At 36.7% G+C, this 20,460-nt stretch overlaps 1 protein-coding gene across 1 annotated transcript; it reads left to right on the top strand.

The window, feature by feature from the left end:
- Positions 1 to 928: 928 nt before the first annotated feature.
- On the top strand, positions 929 to 9,467 carry LOC107802555 (peptidyl-prolyl cis-trans isomerase CYP21-4). The gene is made up of 8 exons (XM_016626071.2): positions 929 to 1,033; positions 1,308 to 1,480; positions 3,505 to 3,544; positions 4,156 to 4,194; positions 4,666 to 4,751; positions 8,268 to 8,405; positions 8,506 to 8,656; positions 8,944 to 9,467. Exons 2-8 carry the CDS (start codon positions 1,329 to 1,331, stop codon positions 9,028 to 9,030), a joined length of 693 nt encoding a protein of 230 aa, XP_016481557.1. The 5' UTR covers positions 929 to 1,033; positions 1,308 to 1,328; the 3' UTR covers positions 9,031 to 9,467.
- Positions 9,468 to 20,460: the final 10,993 nt, after the last annotated feature.

The following is a 20,460-nucleotide window of genomic DNA, read 5'->3' as shown; positions in this document are numbered from 1 at the left end:
TTTTCTACTAATAATAATTTTTCCCAAATAGAATGAAGCGTAATATTTTTCAAAATGAACATTTATAGTCTAATTTCTTTTTTGTCCCTGACCACTAGGGGCGTTCATGGTTCGGTTTGGGTCGGTTTTTCCCTAAAAAGAAACCAAACCAAGTAAGTCAGTTTTTCAAATATTGGAACCAAACCAAACCAAACCAAACCAATTAAGTCGGTTTTTTATCGATTCGGTTTTTGTCGGTTTTTCGGTTTTTTCGGTTTTTTGTCGGTTTTTTTCTTAAATATGAGACATACACTACCAAACGCATATTCCGGCGAGTACATTTTCAACGTAACGCTATCAAATCAATTGCTCTTTGAGAAATCTATCATTGACCAAGATATATTGATGATAATTGACTCAAATAGTGATGAATAACTTAAGTACTCAATTAAAAATCGATTATTTTTAACATGAAATAAATTCTTGTACTTAATAAAAGAAAACTACCAATCAAACTAGAAGGCAAAGAATTAGATTATTATAATAGCAAAGAACTAGACTAAAAATACAAATGACTAATATGTACCATAAAATTTTAGAAATTTTATATAAAAATATACATATATATAGGTATAATAATAAATTTAAATAGCTACTTTTATAGTTGGTTTGGTTCGGTTTTTTTCTTATTAAAACCAAAACCAAACCAAATTTGATCGGTTTTTAAAATTTAAAACCAAAACCAAACCAAACCTAAAAAATATCGATTTTTTTGGTCGATTTAATTTGATTTTCGGTTTGGTTCAATTTTTCGGATTTTTATGAACAGCCCTACTGACCGCACCGTAAATGTCCCAACGTAGAACTCGATCGACTTCAAATAGTACTAACTTGTAATTTATTAAACTTTGGGGGATTGAAATGCATACTTTATAAAAGAATGGCTTTTAAAATATACCAACTTCCGTCTTTCACCTAATCCCACGCAGAATACCGAAACAAAGAAAAGCAATCAATTCAGCGCAGGCAATTCAATCTAGTGCAGACGATTCAGGTATATTATTTTAATTGTTCTAACTATGAAGAGATTTATCTTACTGTCTGAAAATTTTGTAATTTCAAGTCTTGAGCTGAAGCATCAGATCGATTTTAAAAAGGTGTATGAAGTAATGTTCATTTCTATTTGGGCCTAATTATACCGTCTAATTCATATCTAAAGTACGATTTTGTTGCCGAATCCGAATTCTGGTTGTTCTTTTGTTTTTTACTTTAAAAGGTGGGATGATACTTTTGACTTGAATTATGATTAATTGTTATGATAATTTCAGAGATTAATACTTGAGAGTTTAATGGCGAGGATAAAACCTCAAGCTCTTCTATTGCAAAGCAAAAAGAAGAAGGGGCCGAGTGGCGTCAGTGTTACTACAATTATAGTATACATCCTAATTGTTGCTGTGATGGTGTTTTCCCTATATTCTACGTATAGATACTGGTTTCGAAGGTTAGTCAAAATCTTTTCTTGGATAATTGTTCCTAGCTGCTTGTAGGATCTAAGTTTTCTGTTCAGACGTAGAAAAGTATAGTTACTTAGATAAAATTTGGACGTATAGCATAAGTATAGAGACGAAAAGTACATTCTGGGATTAACACAGAAAGTGGCTATTTTTCTAATAGTTTTGAACTCATGCAATGCTCTTTGCTTCAGAGAGTAAAGCTCTCTTTGGCAGTGGCGGAGCCACATTGAAGCAAGGGTGTCAAGCGACACCCCTTCGCCGGAAAATTACACTATTTTGCTCTCCCCTTGACTTTTCGATGTATCTAATTATTTATATTTTGACTTTGGATCCGCCACTGCTCTTTGGCAGTTGTCAAGATTCTTAACTTGGCATTGTTGGTAATGGTCCCGATTCATACTATTTTGATTGATGATTTGGAAGAAAAGTGAGGTGACAAAGTGTTTGCATATGACATGGCCGTAGCTAGTAGTTGAATGTAAAGGCTAAGGTGTGGAATGCCCTAATTTCTGGTTCCATATTTGCATTGTACAGAAAATTAATACCCGAACTTGTTGTATACCACTTCTATATGTGTCCAAAAGTAGCCTAATCATATCCGTTTCATGAGCTTCTTGAGTTCTGATATATCCATTTAAGATACTTGTTTGCTTTTGTGGGGAACCATATTGATGGAGTGCCAGAAATGAAGGACAATAATGATGTTTATAATATAGAGTCTTTGCGACTCTTTCACATTATTTGATACTAAGAGACTTCTAGTATTGCGTCTTTTCTTTTTCAAAAGTATATTGACTCCTCAAGTCTAACTTTATGTGACACAATTTTCTTTTTTACTTTGTCCGTGAAAAGATTGACATTTTTATGTACTTGGAAATTATTTAATCTTAACATACTACTTTACCTTTACTAACATGATTTGTGGGGGCCCATATTGATATAGAAGTTGATTTTTGTTAGGGGAGAGAGAGAGAGAGAGAGATGTGGAACTCTTACCATCTCTCATATACTTATTAGTTGTAACTTGTAAGGGAAAATTTGTTACTCTTTATATCTATTAGAAGTTTTCCTTTGTTTCTTAAATTTCATGTCCAGTCAACATAAACAGTAACGAAGGAAATGCTACTTTGGATCTTGTCCTAATCATTACTTGATATTAAATGACTCGAGTTTTTATGATAGCGGGGAAGTTTTCAAATGGAGTATGTTATTTGTGCCTTTTTGTTTACTAGCTTTCCTTTTTTGGGTTAAATTATGCCTATATAGAAAAATAATTATGGGCATAAGAATATAACTTATATCATATTTTCTGCAACTTGCTAACCTTTTTTTAATTTGCTTGTCCACGTCTGACACAAAACTAGTGTTAGTGCTAATGCTACTTAGCATAGGGTAAATGACAGTGTAATAGAGAAATAAATGTGCAGCTGATGGCAGGATGATGTTGTACTAAGGTTGTAACAGCAGCCAGAGATTAGCTCGGATGATGGTGCTTCTATGACTGTAATTCTGAAAGAGAGTATTCAAAAAGATTTAGACGTCGGTTATCTAAGGGCAGTTCATATTTTTAGAGGAAAAAACGGATTATTTTGGTCTTGGGTTAAGCACATAGAAATACTTGTTTAGATAATGGTGGCGATCGAGGTTTGAACTCAGGACCTTTGCCTGCGCTTCTATCATGTTAAATTGAGTGACAACCTCATTTAAAGTCTTATCCATAGAGAGAGGATACTCTTATTTATTAATTAATTTATCTCAACAGAAAGCGCTCATCTTGAGCCCCTTATTATCGTTGATCCAAGCATTGCATCCTTCATAATATGTGGAAACATCGTAATTATTTGGTGTGAAGAACTTCAAATAATGTATGATTGCTGAAAAAGTATGATATGGGATGAATATTTGTTTCATCAACATTGCCTCACTTGTACGTTTGTTGAATATTTTATGACAAGATGCATTTGGATAGATGTTTTTTCCTCATACTTGGACTTTCTTATTTTCTGGCTAGATCAATTGTTCAGACACAGGATGATCTATCTACCAGCAAGGTATGAATACAACTCTTATTATGGTTGAAAGGGAGCCTTGGAGCAACGATAAAATTGTTTCCGTGTGACCTATAGGTCGCGGGTTCGAGCCGTGGAAGAGGCTGCTAATGCTTGCATTAGTGTAGTCTGTCTACATCACACCCCTAGGGGTATGGATCTTCCTCGGACGCTGCGTGAATACGGGATGCTTTGTGTACTGGGCTGCCCTTTTTTTATTTTGGTTGGGAGTTGCAAATATTCTTTCTTGAGCTCCGTGACCAATTTATGCATTTTTTTTTCTGGTCTCGATTACGATACATCATTTTCTTATAATGGTGGTGTATGGATTTGTTTGGTCGCACCTCAATTCTTCCACCGAGTACATGTTACCTTCTACTAGTACATACGCAAGGTAATTTTGCACATCAAGGTTTAGGCAGATGGGAAGAAATCACTTTGCTTTTTTGTCTCTGCTAGTATTTGAACCTTGCACTCCATGATTTTGACTCACTTTATTTACTGCTAGGCCACACCCTTGGGTGCAAACTTCGTATTTAAATCCTACAAACTGCATTTGCCTTTCTATATATTCCTTTGCACTGATGTACATCTTCACCTTTTCTTTGCTGCAGGCTATTGAGCGGAATAAATCTGATATTCCTAAATACGCTGTAAGTTCAGAAAATCCTCTTTCCTGCTTTCTCACGGAGCTGGTTTTCATGACTGTTTCTATCTCACTTAGCTAGTCAGCTAGCATTTATTTACTGGACACCTGCTTTGAGAATGTAAGTGCGACAGGCAGCCAGTTCCACCCTCTTCTCATGCTCTTCAACTTTCCTTCTGTTGTCCTCCTACTAGCTTGCTCTTCAAGTCTATTGGTGATATAATTCAATATTAGCTTGTTATTTCCATTCAAGGGAAAAAATTTTGATAAAGAAAAAATATTATGTCTTTGCCTATCTTCAAGGGTAAATTTATCTTTACCTATCTTCCTTACAATAGAGCATATAGGATACCGCTGCTTCTCTTTCAAATATGGAGTTTTCCTCTATGTTTTTTACTGGATATAATGCATATTTCAATGATTTTTTTAGTAATCCTTATCTTGTCTAGACTTTGTTAACTTGTTATGTCTCTGGTAGCTTATAAGCACCTCGAAAGGCCTGATAACCGTGGAACTTTACAAGGATGGTTCTCCTGACATTGTTGATGAATTCATTGACTTCAGGTGCGTAAGTGGTATAACTTCTCATTCTTTCTCTCCTTTTTTGTTTTTGGCTTGTTCTTTTACATAGATGCCAATTAAATTACTCCTAGTTCTCATAGACCTAACAAGCAACCTTCTCTAATAAGTAGATAAGTCGAAGCATTCATCTCTTCCCTACCTCACATGCAGCAGCTGGTAACTTGTACACATACTTCTAGAAGGAGAAATTTTGGGATGGTGCTTATATGTGATCCTAGAAAACGTTGAAAGCAACCTGCAATGGAAATAATAAGGGGCAAGAAGATGTTTTCTTTGACATAATTTTAAGAAACACTTACCTAAGTTTCAATTTTGGAAAATAGAGAGTTGGGATAAAAAGCTTTTTGACATGTTAAATCCACATTTTCTGTTATTTCTCTTTTCTCCCTGATTTTGAGAGGGGAAAAGAGAAACGACGGAGAGGGATTCATCACCAATGTTTGGTTGGATCTCTAGTCTTCTTCATTCCTTCCCATGACGATTATAAGAGCATAGGAATGATGGATTTCTGTTCTCACAATCGTAATCTTTTTCTTTTCTCCTTCAAGGAGGGGTCGAGGGGTTGGAAATTTGACGATTTGTGGTTGTGGCGAATCATAATTTCAAGCTGAGGAAATGTCATTAATGTTATTTTCATGAATCTCCACCACTTCACCCATACGCAGTCTATGTGCTTATCTCTGGAACCCCAAAGTTTTCTGCTTTCCATTCCGTTTGGACTGATATGTAATTTACCATGGACCTCGACAACGAACTGCATTAGGGAGGCTGCCAGAGAGGTGTTAGGGGTCACAAAGGGTTACTCGGGAGGCCGCAAAAGGGATTGGTGGTGGAATGGGGAGGTCCACGGTAAAGTGGAGGCGAAGAAAGCGGCATATCTGAAGCTAGTGGAGAGCATAGACAAAGAGGAGAAGAGGGTGAATAGAGAGTGTTATAAAAAGGCAAGGCGAAATTAGCGGTCACGGCCGCTAAGATTGCATCTTTTAGTCGCATGTATGAGGAACTTGGGGGCAAAGGAGGCGACAGGAAGCTGTACAAGTTAGCCAACGTTAGAGAGAGAAAGGCTAGGGATCTGGACCAAGTGAGGTGCATCAAAGACGATGATGACAATGTATTGGTGGAAGAGTCATGTATTAGGCGTAGATGACAAACATACTTCCATAAACTCTTGAACGAGGAAGGGGACAGGAACATCGTGCTTGGCGAGTTGGAGAACTCGGAGAGGCTGCGAGATTTTGGGTTTTGTAGGCGTATTAAGATTGAAGAGGTTGAGGGGGCATTGCGGAGGATGAACAGGGGTAAGGCAACTGGGCCTGACGAGATCCCGGTGGAATTTTGGAAGGACGCGGGTCGAGTAGGCTTGGAGTGGCTTACTGGTTTGTTCAATGTCGATTTCAGGACGAAGAAGATGCTCGATGATTGGCGGTGGAGTTTGATGATTCTGTTGTATAAAAACAAATGTGATATCCAGAATTGTAACAACTATAGGGGTATCAAGCTGTTGAGTCACACTATGAAAGCTTGGGAGATGGTGGTGGAGAGGGGGTGAGGAGATACGTGTCTTTTTCTGAGAACCAGTTCGGATTTATGCCAGGACGATTGACTACGGAAGCCATTCAAGGAGATTGGTGGAGCAGTATAAGGGGAGGAAAAATGACTTGCATATGGTGTTCATTGACCTAGAGAAAGCCTACGATAAAGTCTCGAGGGAGGTTCTATGGAGATGTTTGGAAGTTAGCGGTGTTCCGGTAGCGTACATTAGGGCGATTAAGGACATGTACGATGGTTTTAAAACTAAGGTGAGGACTGTGGGAGGAGACTCAGATCACTTCCTAGTGAAGATGGGGTTGCATCAGGGATCAACCCTTAGCCCGTTTTTGTTTGCCCTGGCGATGGATGTGCTGACACGACGCATACAAGGGGAAGTGCCATGGTGTATGCTATTTGCAGATGACATAGTATTGATCGATGAGACACGATGTGGGGTGAAAGCTAGGTTGGAGGTGTGGAGACAGACGCTGGAGTCTAAAGATTTCAAGTTGAGTAGGTCGAAAACAGAATACTTGGAGTGTAAGTTTAGTGATGGGACGCACGAAGCAGAAGTGGAAGTGAAGATTGATACACAAGCCATTCTTAAGAGAGATAGTTTCAAATACCTCGGGTCTGTAATACAAGGCAACCGAGAGATTGACAAGGATGTTACTCACTGTATTGGAGCGGGGTGGATGAAATTGAGGCTTGTATCTGGTGTTTTGTGTGATAAAAATGTGCCACCTAGACTTAAAGGCAAGTTCTACAGAGTGGTGGTTAGACCGACTATGTTGTATGGGGCTGAGTGTTGGCCCGTGAAGAAGTCTTATGTCCAGAAAATGAATGTAGCTGAAATGAGAATGTTGAGATAGATGTGTGGGCATATCAGGAAATGCAAGATTAAGAATGAAGTGATTAGGGACATGGTGGGAGTGTCCCCTGTGGAGGACAAGTTGCGAGAATCGAACTGAGATGGTTCGGGCATGTGAAGAGGCGAGACATAGCTGCTCCGGATAGGAGGTGTGAGAGGTTGACCATGGCAGGTCTGAGGAAGGGCAGGGGTAGGCTTAAGAAGTACTGGGGTGAGGTGATTAGGTAGGACATGTCATTGCTTCAGCTTACCGAGGACATGGCCGTTGATAGAAAGGTGTGGAGGAAGAGTATTAGGGTGGAAGGTTGACAGATAGTCATGCGTCTCTCCTAGTCTTGCGTGTATTACTAGTTTTATTGTTGCTTTTTCTTATTCTTGCTTGTATTCGTACATGCTGTGTGATTCGCTTTCATTACCATGCTATCTTGTTGTTGCTATTGTTTGTTGCTTTAGTTTCACTGTTCCTTGAGCTGAGGGTCTACCGAAAACAACCTCTCTACCTTTGTAAGGTAGGGAGGGGTAAGGTCTGCGTACACACTACCTTGCCCAGACCCCACTTGTGGGATTACACTGGGTTTGTTGTTGTTGTATTCTGAACATTGAGGACAATTTGCAGATACATGGGTTATCTAATATTTGATATGGACAGCTTGTCATAGATTCCTCTTTAGGAATTCATCTTCTTTTTTATCCTAAAATCAGAATATTTAAGGACTCCACAATGTATATTCAGTTTCTTCATAATCAATATGTGTAAAATAAAACCCTGCCTCATGTAGATGGCTTGAACCAGAATGATGAAAATCTTGGCATGCTGGTCTTATTTGCTAATGATTCACATGGATATTTCATACTTAAAGATGATTTTGTCATTACCAGAGATGAATGCATAATAGGGATAATTGTGTCATCTGCGGAACAAATTGGTTTTGGATGTCTATCATAAAGTTCTTTGTGTTATAGAAAAGAACCTCAGGTGCATGTTGGTTATACTGTAAACAGAGTATCTTTATTCCTCTGCTCGTCACTTGCAAAGTTTGGGGAACCTATTGCAACAAGCATGATAAAGTATTAACTTCCTAAAATGTGTTTTGCAGTCGGAAGGGCCACTTTAAAGGGGTGCAATTTACTCGTGTAATCAAGAACTTTGTCATCCATGGTAGTAAAGTTGAAAGACCTGAAGCTACAGAAGAATGGACTTCGAGGGGAAAACATTACAGCCAACTCGACAAAAGGTCTTCCTTGCACATTATTTGCTGTTATTTTGTCTTTTACAGTTGCCTTGAGATCCCCTTGCCTCACTGTCGTCGCTAAATTAGCCATCTTAATGTTCAGTCTTAATCACGAAGCATTTATGCTTGGTACTTCCAAGGTAAAACATGAAGGTGGAGGATTTGATCTATTTATTACGACAGCACCAATCCCAGATCTAAATGACAAGATTAATGTCTTTGGACGTGTCATCAAGGGAGAAGATGTTGTGCAGGTATAGATCCTTTCCCTTTTCCGATTAGTTTTTGCATAAAGAGGATAAAGGACAAAGTTAGGGATTTGATATTTCAACGCTTTCCCATACCATTTTATATTTAGTGGAAATTCAAGTCCATACTGGCAGTGTATTTGGAAAATTATTTCATTATGGTTCATCAATAAATGATAAGTCATGGGGAAACTGGCCAAAATCCCATTGGCAAGCCTAGCGATGAGAATTTTAGTCTTCTCTGTTCTTTTCTCTCCTCACCTTAACGCTGATGGTTGGTTATGGCTATTCAGGAAATCGAAGAAGTAGATGCAGATGACCACTATCGACCCAAAACTCGTGTGCAGATCAATGAAGTTACTCTGAAGCAGAGAACTTGAACTATGCTGTGTCCATAAGATGCAGTTACTTGACGTTGATGGACAAAGCAGGCAGCAACATATGATTGCAAATATCTGTCGAATATTTTATTTCCTCGAAGTTGACATGCTGCAGCTTGCTATGGTATGTGCAGAAGAAAACTTTCATTACACAATACAAATATTCAAAAGACGGTAATTCAAGAGTTCTCATCCAAGATTCCGCGTAGACATTTATGATCACAAATCAACATATCAGGAGGAGCTGCAGGATTAATTTAATTTTCAAAGCTATAAGTCCTAGACTAGAAAGAAATTTGTTTGGTGTTAAGTCAGCTCTACTAGATGCAGTTGCTCAGGTATCCGATAACTAACTCCTGGATTTAGATGATATGTGTGGATGTATCGTGTCGAGATGTTGATTTGTTTTTTGTGTCAATGAAGTGAAGGTATTTGTACGTGTTCGATGAAATGGGTTAAATTATACCCCCTTGTTTAGATCTTTGGATAACAATCTGGCAGTTCTTATAAGACGATATGTTCAGAGGAAAACCTTCATGACCCAGTTCAAATGTTCAAAAGTATAGTAGTCCATGAATTTGAAGACCACTCTTCTCTGTTTCAAAAACTATGCTTCCAAGAACAAGAGTCAAACTTTTCACTTACCGGAGATTAGTGGAGCAGTACAGGGAGAGGGAGAGGAAGAAGGACTTGCATATGTTGTTTATTGGCCTTGAGAAAGCGTACGATAAAGTCCCGAGGGAGGTTCTGTGGAGGTGTTTGGAGGCTAGCGGTGTTCCGATAGCGTACATTAGAGTGATTAAGGATATGTATGATGGTGCTAAGACTCGGGTGATGACTGTGGGTGGTGATTCAGAGCATTTCCCTGTCGTGATGGGGTTGCACCAGGGATCGGCTCTTAGCCCGTTTTTATTTGCCTTGGCGATGGGACACATCCAAGGGGAGGTGCTTTGGTGCATGCTATCTGCCGATTATATAGTGTTGATTGACGAGACGCGAAACAGAATTAACGCGAGGTTGGAGGTTTGGAGACGGACCTTGGAGTCTAAAGATTTCAAGTTAAGCAGAACCAAAACAAAATACTTGGAGTGCAAATTTAGTGATTGGACCCATGAAGCAGACGTAGAGGTAAAGCTTGGTGCTCAAATTATCCCCAAGAGAGCTAGTTTTAAGTATCTTGGGTCTATTATCCAAGGTAACGAAGAGATTGGCGAAGATGTCGCACATCGCATCGGAGCGGGATGGATGAAATGGAGGCTCGCTTTCGGTGTTTTATGTGATAAGAATGTGCCGCCAAGACTTAAGGAAAAGTTTTATAGAGTGGTGGTTCGACCGACTATGCTGTATGGGGTTGAGTGTTGGCCAGTCAAGAACTCTCACGTGCAGAAGATGAAAGTAGCAGAGATGAGGATGTTGAGATGGATGTGTGGGTGTATCAGGAGAGATAAGATTAAGAATGAAGTTATCCGGGACAGAGTGGGAGTAGCCTCCGTGGAGGACAAGATGCGGGAGTCGAGACTGAGATGGTTCAGACATATTAAGAGAAGACGCATTGATGCTCCTGTTAGGAGGTGTGAGAGGTTGGCCATGACGAGTTTGAGAAGAGGTCGAGATAGGCCTAAGAAGTATTGGGGAGAGGTGATTAGACAGGACATGGCGTTGCTTCAGCTTACTGAGGACATGACCCTTGATAGGAGGGTGTGGAGGTCGAGGATTAGGGTAGAAGGTTAGTGGGTAATTATTTAGTTGTTCACCGATAGTCTTAGTAGCACGAATGTCCGTCCCTTCATATTCTTAAATTTTTATTGCGTTATGTGATTTTGTTCACCTCGGGCATTGTATTTTCTGTTGCTATTATTTGGTACTACTTATCCATTATCTCCCTCTTTTTCTTCTCTTCCTTTTTTGCTTTTCTTCTTTTTCTTCTTCTTCTTCTCACCCTTTCCAAGCCGAAGGTATATTGGAAACAGTCTCTCTACCTGCATTAGGTAGGAGTAAGGTCTGCGTACAGACTACTCTCCCCAGACCCCACATGTTGGAACATACTGGATTTGTTGTTGTTGAAAACAAAGGTTGCTTTCTCATATTGTGGATATTGTGGATATGAATGATTGAGAAACATAAATCCATTCCAATTATTGACGTGCCTTCATTTTATACGCATTTCTCTTGGGGGTCGAAAAAGTTGTATTGGGATTATATGTGGGGATTATAATTGGAGCAACAACAATAACAACACCCTGTGGAATTCCACAATTGGGGTATGAGGAGGGTAGTGTCTACATAGATATTACCCCTACCCTGAAAAGGTAGAGAAGTTGTTTTCAATAGACCATTGGCTTAGGGGATTATAATTGGAGATTAAACAATAATTGAATTCTTTACTGGTTATATATTTTTTCTAATATATGTCTGATCTATTTGGATTAAAAATGAGATACACATGGTATAATACAACATATACGTATGGTTTTTTACGGGATAAGTTTGGATAAACTTTTATTGGCCTTCTTAAAGGACTTTGAGAGAAAGAGGTTTGGAGAAAGACATATTTGTCATTTGGTTGGTTTATCCCTAGATTAGCTAACCCCGAGATTGTTATCCCACGCTGAATATGATATAAAACAACTACTTTTTCAGTACCAAATAAGTTATGGTCGGCTAATAAATCATCATTAACTAGTGTTACTCCATTTAATTTCATCTCATGTCTGAATGTGATATAAAAATAATATCAATTTTTTGGTATTATTTCTATGCTTTCCGTTATTGGTACTGATATATTGTCTTTTTCGTCTGCTTGAGCCGAGTGTCTATCGGAAACAACTTCTACCCCCCTTGGAGGTAGGGGTAAGGTCTACATACACTTTACCCTTCCCAAACTCCACTTGTGTAATTTCACTGGGTTGTTGTTGTTGGTATAAAAAATCATGGTATTACATACATATTCGAATAAAAATCTTCAGCGAAACACATGCTAAGATAATATCACATTTTATATCGGATTATTAGATAACAAGTCCAAATCTGGCAACAACTTGTCTGGTGGGCGGTAACTAATTAGCTTCTTCATTGACCTGATTTTATGCTATTTTCTGGAATACTTTTGCCTTAGATTTAAATGAAGATTAAAAGCTTGTTCTCCCCTTCTCTGTAATTAGAAAAACGTAATCAGGAGTAAAGAAATCTTATGAAGGCATAGAGTAGGCGATTTCAAATACTTCATAGGAACAGAAATCTCACTTCTAATTAAACAGTTATAATCCATGTCCTATATTGCTGGATACTAGAAGTACAAATAATGAGAAATTTGTAGTAAACATAATTAATACATACAAATGATTAAGCTACCGTTGAATACAATACCTATCAGTGAGAGATAATTGTATTTAAGCGAAAAATAAGTTCAATAAGAAATAAAATATAAAAAAATAAAACAAAAATGTGGTTAATTTTTCAATCCCAGTGATGATAAGAAAAAAGAAAAAAGAAAAAAGAAAAAAGAAAAAAGGATGGTCATAATCATGAGATTAACAAAGGCAAACCTAACAGGACTAATAAAGTAGGAAAATAGATTAAATAGAAACGGAATGAGTCTCTACAAAAAAAGAGAATATGTCAAAATCTAACCAGCACAGTAGCACTATCATAATCTTATCCAAATAGTGGGTCCAAGTTACATCAAAGTGTATAAACCCCACAAAAAGAAAATACTTAATATTAATTTTATAAACAAAAGGCAAAGATGGTCCTATTTACAAATTAATTGGAGTTAGAATTCAAGGTGGGGGAAGGATAAATATCTTCTGTTCCAAAAGAAAAAGGAAGAAACGTACCCAAAAAAAAAAAAGAGACACTTGAAATTTGAATAGGCAAAACTTGATATGATTGGGGAAATATTGTAGTTTGAATTGGCTTGACCTATTAAAGTAATGTTTAAGAACTGATGACAAACAATATTTTAGTCAGTCAAAAGTCATGCTTGCACTGTTTTGAAGTGACAATGGTTTCTAATATGGCTTTGACCATATCTAATCTCTAGTACTCAATATTCAAATAGCCTAATAGCTTATTTTGACCAAACTTTTAAAATTAATTTATTTTAAAAAATATTTTTAAAAAATATATTTTTGGCGAGAAACAGTTTGCGATTAGTTAATTAATTTAAAAAGTACTTTAGGACATCAATTAGTATTTGGCCAAACTTTTAAAAAATATTTCTAAGTGTATATTTCTCAAAAATACTTTTGGAAGAAGCTATTTTTTCTATTTCTTAAAATTTACTTTTGCTTCTATTCAAAAGCACTTTTGTTCCTTCTAAAAGCTTGGCCAAACACTTTAACTTTGGGAAAAAAACTCTTTTGGTTAAAAAAATAAATTTTGTTAAAAAGAAGCTTGGACAAACAGGCTATAATTTGGCAAAATCTTCATTAGCACTAATATAAGAATAAAAATAAAGACCCCTTTTCCGAGATGCTCTGGATATCATTTGAAATCGCTTTTAGAAGCATAGATTGTAAGAACCTATATAAATTTAACTCCATAGCTTTTAGAAGCAATGATTGTGAGAACACAGATTTAACTTCATAGCTTTTAGAAGCAATGATTGTAAGAACACATATTTTAAATGTGCTAGTGCTTTCAAAATATGATACAATATGGGCTAGGTCGGGTAAAACTTAAAAACATGGGCTATTTTTTATTATGGTGTGAAGTTACGTGTATTTTCTTGTAATTCATCCTTTCTTCTCCATTACCTGCCATGTCAGATCCGTGTGTACAAGGAAAAAGGAGTTTTGCTACTTTTTTTTGTAAACTGTGCTAGTTATAGATCTAGAAGAAACTAAAATTTTAACTAGGAAATCCCCAGAGACGACGCCAAATTGTTTGACCAAAAAGTGTAAATCTTCGGTTAAACTAATTAATTTTATGTAATGAGGGATTAAGCCTAGTTGATAATAATATCCCTGGATTTATAACTAGCTAATACAAATAACTCAGGATAGTGTTGATGGGGGATTAAATGCAGCGTGCATTTAATATTTCAAGAGGAGTAATGAAGGAAGAATATCAAGCAATAAATAACAATAAATGGTACTAAAGTAAATAAGGAGAATGATTCACCCAATATTGAATGAGGTGGATGATTCTTCTTTCTGACAGTGACGAGTGATATACAAATTCTAGAATATTGAAACTACTCTCGGATCTGATGGAAAAGTATGGAATAATGGATGGTCGAATCTTATCAGAAAGGTAGTGTTTATATCTTTTTCTAGAGAGAGTCTTCTTCTCAAAAAGTGCTCTTATCAGAAAATATTACATGCCCTTTTTCCCTTATATCTTTTTTTTATTTATATGGGATATATCCCCAGTCAACCCTAAAAGTATTAGTACATAAAATATTTAGTGAAATATTCCCTTAAATATTCTATTACAAAAACTAGCTGTTAGAACCGTCCTTGATACTTGACCTTGGCCGTTATTGATTGCCTGGATGCGAACCCCGTTGTCTACTAGTCAATTTCGGCCATATCACTTTCCATAATACCACTCCATGCTAAATTCCATAGCGTTCGCGAGACATTGCTCGCGTTCGCGATGAAGAAAAGGCTGACCCCCTCCCCCCCAGTGCCTAACACTACGCGTTCGCGATGGGCTTGTCGCGTTCGCGAAGGGTAATGCCCCCATCGCTTTGCGTTCGCGAAGAAGAAATTCTGGCCTCATCATTTTACTCTTCGCGTTTGCGAGAGGACCTTCGCAAACGAGAAGAGGGATATGCCAGACACCAGAATCTGCAGAAAACCAGATTTTTCAAAGTCCAAAACATCCCGTGGCCTATCCGAAACTCACCCGAGCTCTCGGGACTCCAAACCAAATATGCACACAAGTCTAAAAATATTATACGGACTTGTTTGCGCGATCAAATCGCCAAAATAACACCTAGAACTATGAATTTATCACCAAATCAAATGAAATTCTCAAGAATACTTTTAAAATTTCTATCTTCTCAACTGGACGTCCGAATCACTTCAAATCAACTCTGTTTCTCACCAAATTTCACATATCAGTCATAAATATTATATTGGACCTATACCGGGTTTCGGAACCAAAATACGGACCTGGTACTTACAATGCCAAACATCAATCAATTCTTAGAAATAATTAATTTTTAGACTTTTAATTTTCATCAAATATTCATTCCTCGAGCTAGGGACCTACGAATTCGATTTCGGGCATACGCCAGGTCCTATAATTCAATACAGACCCACCGGGACCGTCAAAATATAGATTAGGGCCTGTTTACCAAAAATATTGACCGAAGTCAACTAAAATTTACTTTTAAGGCATAAATTCTTATTTTCATCAATTTTCAACATAAAAGCTTTCCGAAAATATACCTGGACTATGCACGCAAATCGAGAAGGGTAAAAATAAAATTTTTAAGGCTCAAGAGTGCATATTCGAGTTCTAAAACATAAGATGACCTTTTGGGTCATCACAAGGATCAAGTCCTAATGCTCCATGATGATAAGAATGGGGTCTGAGTCCCAATTCATTATGGTCTAACATGCTTTTATATTGGTAAGACATGGGGTTTGAGTCCCACTATACCATATTGATGATATAATGATTGTGAGGTATGCCCGAGTGGCAAGAGTGATTGTAAGATTTGCCTGAGGGGCTGTATATGAGTGATGCTTTGCCCGAGGGGCTTATTATGATTTTATCAGTTTTGCTCACCTTTGTATTTTTCCTCTGTTTGAAAACTATTGAAAAATATCCTTAAATGATTTTTAACTAGAACTGGGTTTAAACGAGATATTTTGATTCAAATCCTAATTTTAAAAGCATGAGGTATTTTACTGAGATTTCATGATATGAACGTTATATGCTTTATTGCTCGTCACTACTGCTCAGTCTTTATTTATTGTTGTTACTTACTGAGTTGGCGTACCCACGTTACTCCTTGCACCTTGTGTACAGATCCAGGTGTAGCTAGACACGGTAGCGGTTGTTGATTATTCTGGTTGCAGATTTTCTCGGAGATAGCAAGGTAGTTGTTTGCGATCGCAACCCCTATTTTTCTCCTCTTATCTTCCTTAATTGTATTTAGCTATTTTCTAGGCTGAGTTAGCCTTGATATTGTTAGACAGATTATAGTAGATGCTCATGACTAGTGACACCCTGATGTCGGAGTTTTTTTTTCCGCACTTTTGTTTGATTTGAACTCCTTTACGAAGGTCTTTAAACTAAATAGCCTTGGAATACTCCTTGAAATAAAAAATATCGATTTGTTTTAGAATGAGTCGGCTTGCCTAGTACCACGATAGGCGCCATCACGACAGAGGTTAGTTTGGGTCGTGACACCCTTGGATGTCCATAGATAATGTGCCTCGTTAAAACCTTATTAGGAAAAAACAGAAAAAAGAGTACACATATTTAGAAATACACCTTTTGGTTGCATCGTTAAAAACCTTGCAAGGAAAACCCAGTGGGACAAAACCTTGTAAGGGAAAAAGAGTACAACACATATTAACTCCCCCTGATGAGAGAATCAATTCACATCCTTGAGCCTTCGCATCCCAATCTTTTACACTAGTTTCTTGAAGGTTGACGTCGGTAGAGATTTGGTGAACAAATCAGCCATATTATCACTTGAACGGATCTGTTGCACATTGATATCACCATTCTTTTGAAGATCATGTGTGAAAAATAACTTTGGTGAAATGTGCTTTGTCCTATCCCCTTTTATGAATCCTCCCTTCAATTGGGCTATGCATGCTGCATTATCTTCATACAAAATTGTGGGTAGTTTATCACACATCAAACCATATTTGTCTCGAATAAGGTGTATTATAGACCTCAACCATATACATTCTTGACTTGCTTCACAAATAGCAATTATCTCAGCATGATTAGATGAAGTAGTCATGATTGATTGCTTAGTCGATCACCAAGTTATGACAGTGCCTCCATATGTAAACACATAGCTTGTTTGAGATCGAACCTTATGTGGGTCAGATAAATACCCATTATCGGCATAACCAACAAGATCGGGACTGCAATCATTGCCATAAAATAATCTTATATCGGTAGTCCCTTTTAAATACCGCAATATGTGTTTGATTCCATTCTAATGTCTCCTTGTAGGAGCAGAGCTATATTTTGTTAAGACATTAACTGAAAAAGTTATGTCAGACCTTGTAATGTTAGAAAGATACATTAGTGCACCAATTGCACTAAGATATGGTACTTCGGGACCAAGAAGCTATTCATTATTTTCATGAGGTCGGAATGGATCTTTATTTATATCGAGTGATCTCACAACCACGGGGTACTTAATGGATGTGCTTTATCCATATAGAATCGCTTTAAAATCTTTTTAGTCTATGTTGATTGATGGACAAAAATTTCATCTTTCATATACTCAATTTGTAGACCAAGACAAAATTTTGTCTTTCCAAGATCTTTCATTTCAAATTCTTTCTTTAAATAGTCTACTTCTTTAGGAAGCTCCCTAGGAGTTCCAATGATATTTACATCATCAACGTACATGGTGATTATAACAAATTTAGATCTAGATCTTTTTATAAAGACACAAGGACAAATTGAATCATTCTTGTACCCTTCTTTCAACAGGTATTCACTCAAGCGATTATACCACATGCGCCCTGATTGTTTCAATCCGTATAAAGATTTTTGAAGCTTTATTTAATAAATTTCTTGTAAACCTTAATATGCTTCAGAACAATTTAAATCTTTCAATGATTTTCATTATACGCATATCACATTTTTCTTGTATTGCCAGATTAAAATCTAAAATAACGACATCCACCACAGGAGAACATGTCTCTATATAATCAATGCCAGGATATTTAGAAATCACAAGTCGTCTTTATGTCTATCGACTTGAACTTTTTTTTCACACAAGAACATATTTATACCTCCACTGGCTTTATACTTCTAGGTGTTGGGACTATCCATCCAACTTCATATTTTTCAGGTGAAATCAATTTTCATTGCGTATTTTTCATTTGGCCAATCATTTATCTGTCCAAATTTCATGATAGATTTGAGCTCAAGATTCTCGTCAATATTAATAATATTAAGCGCTACATTATATTAATTATATCGTCGACGATCATTTTATATCGGTTCTATTATTACCCAATAAAGACATAACTTATTGAGATCTCTTTATCTCGTTGTTTTCAGGTACCTGAGCCTCTCCCATGAGGCTTATGAAGTGTTATGTCGTGGTGCTCTTATAGAGCACTTTCCTCCTTATTATGACCATCTTGAACATTTGCTCCTCTCCTTCTTCAAGGAGTTTTATCTTTGGAACCGATTAGTCTATTATGCTTTATGCATGCCATGGACCCTATTCATTATGAACTTTATTTTATTTGGAGCATTAGCAGCTAAATATGACATTTAGCTTTGGGTCAGCAAATACGCCTGACAATATTTTGCAAATGAATTATCACTTGAACTTCAAGTTCACATTTTCTCGTACGAGGATCTAAATGTACTCATAATAATTCATTACATGCATTACTTTTTTAGCTGCCCATATTTCCCCTATTGTTGGGATCACCAACACATATCCCTAGCCTTATTTAGGGATACATCTTTGTGCATTGTGGTGGAATAATTAAATCATATAGCACATTCATATTTCTAGATAAAAATTATTTGGTTCCTGACCCTGAACCGATTGTGATAGAGAGAACTTATCATAATTTGGCTAGATGTGTACAAGTGATGTTGTATATTAAATAATACATCACATACCAAATTTTATTTTGGAAGTTTTGTTCTCATAACCTATGGTTTAGATATAATTGGAGGCATACAATTTCTGCTTAACCAACTTAGACTTAAACCAGTATTATCAAGATAAATCATCATAATTTATATTCTGGAACTATGCTCTAATAATCTGAGCAGTCAATCTTGCAAAAGCCATACTGTAAGTAGATAACAAATGCACATGTGATCATAGAATAGATGCATCTATTAAAATTATATAATAGTAAACGGTCTACATGGAATGTGACTGGACCCATATATTTATCACCTTTTATTTGTTCCAGAAATCAAGGGATTCAATCTCAACCTTAACTGGTATATCATGAGAATAAGTAGCACAAGATAATTCTTGAAGAATTTTCTATTTCTTCAATATATGCCAATGTAATTCTCAATTAATTTTTCACATCATAATTGAACCGGGATGGTCAACCGGTCATGCCAACTAATATTTGTTTCAGTAAATCTCTAGTTTACTTGTTACATATGATTCCATCATCATGCTTATATTTGTGTAGTACAAATAAAAAGAAAATCGGGTAACCTTTCATATTTACCCGTTATGATTATAGAAATATGAAGATATTCAATATTTCTTTCATTTATAGTCTCAATATGCCAACCACTTTGACTTATACATTTGAAACTCAAAAAGATTCTTTTGAGACTTTACAATATCAATGTCGTGAATAATTTTATTCATCCGGGTAGTAACAAATTAATTTTTCCGGAGCTCTTAACAACTTTTGTACTACAAGATCTTTTGTCACACCATTCATATGGTAAATGTCTCCTTCACGGAGAAAATTATACCATAATAAATTGTCATGGTCAAAATCATCATAAGCAAAATAATTTCTTGCTTTAATTTTTCCTTTAATAGCCTTTTATAAGGCACACCAAATTGTTTTTTGGCGTATCACATGTACGCGACCAATGAAATATTCATGTAACTATACAATAATATTTATTCTCTTTATTTTACTCAAACCTCCCTTAGAGGTGAGTTGTGTGGTATTCATCTAATCATGCACTGCATATCATTATTCATTACTTTTATCACATATTGTCACATTTACCTTTAGGAATGAGTCTGCATTCTCAATGCTTATCACAAGTCACATTCTCTTCAAGGAATGGATAATAATCAGCGGCGTGCTTTATTATTTTTCATACCAATTTGATGGTAAACATTGCCTTCACATTTTGAAAGACTATTTTGAGAACCCTTATTGTTATCCTTTTATAATCATAGTGACGATTATTATTATTTTGATCTTTGGAATGCCAATGTTCATTGTTCAACCACTTGTCTTCATTTAGACTTATTATGCACCGCTACCACATTCGCTTCAAGAATGGAGCAAATCAAGTGGGACAATGTTCATGCCTTTTTATGAAAAATATATTATTTTTCTTTAGTTTGTACGAGCATCTAACAAATGAAGGGCAAAGCAAAAAAGGCATAACAATTAACAGGGTCGAGGTCGAGCTGTGACGAAAGAGAGGACGTCATCAAAGACCCAAAAACAGTAGAGGCCGCGGGATCAACCATAGAAGACCTCGACCCCATTCAACTTGATGATAAAGACCATAGCAAGAAAGCCTACATCG

Source organism: Nicotiana tabacum, chromosome 24, assembly GCF_000715075.1.
Source record: "Nicotiana tabacum cultivar K326 chromosome 24, ASM71507v2, whole genome shotgun sequence".
In the NCBI taxonomy this organism is placed as follows: Eukaryota; Viridiplantae; Streptophyta; class Magnoliopsida; order Solanales; family Solanaceae; genus Nicotiana; species Nicotiana tabacum.
The sequence above is the reverse complement of the archived record's forward strand: the minus strand, read 5'-3'. Positions and strand labels throughout refer to the sequence as shown.

Coding starts and splice junctions, on each gene's coding strand:
- LOC107802555 (XM_016626071.2), top strand. CDS start 1,329: ATGGCGAGGATAAAACCTCAAGCTCTTCTATTGCAAAGCAAAAAGAAG. Junction 1,481..3,504: donor TATAGATACTGGTTTCGAAG/GTTAGTCAAAAT, acceptor TTTTCTGGCTAG/ATCAATTGTTCAGACACAGG. Junction 4,752..8,267: donor GATGAATTCATTGACTTCAG/GTGCGTAAGTGG, acceptor TGTGTTTTGCAG/TCGGAAGGGCCACTTTAAAG.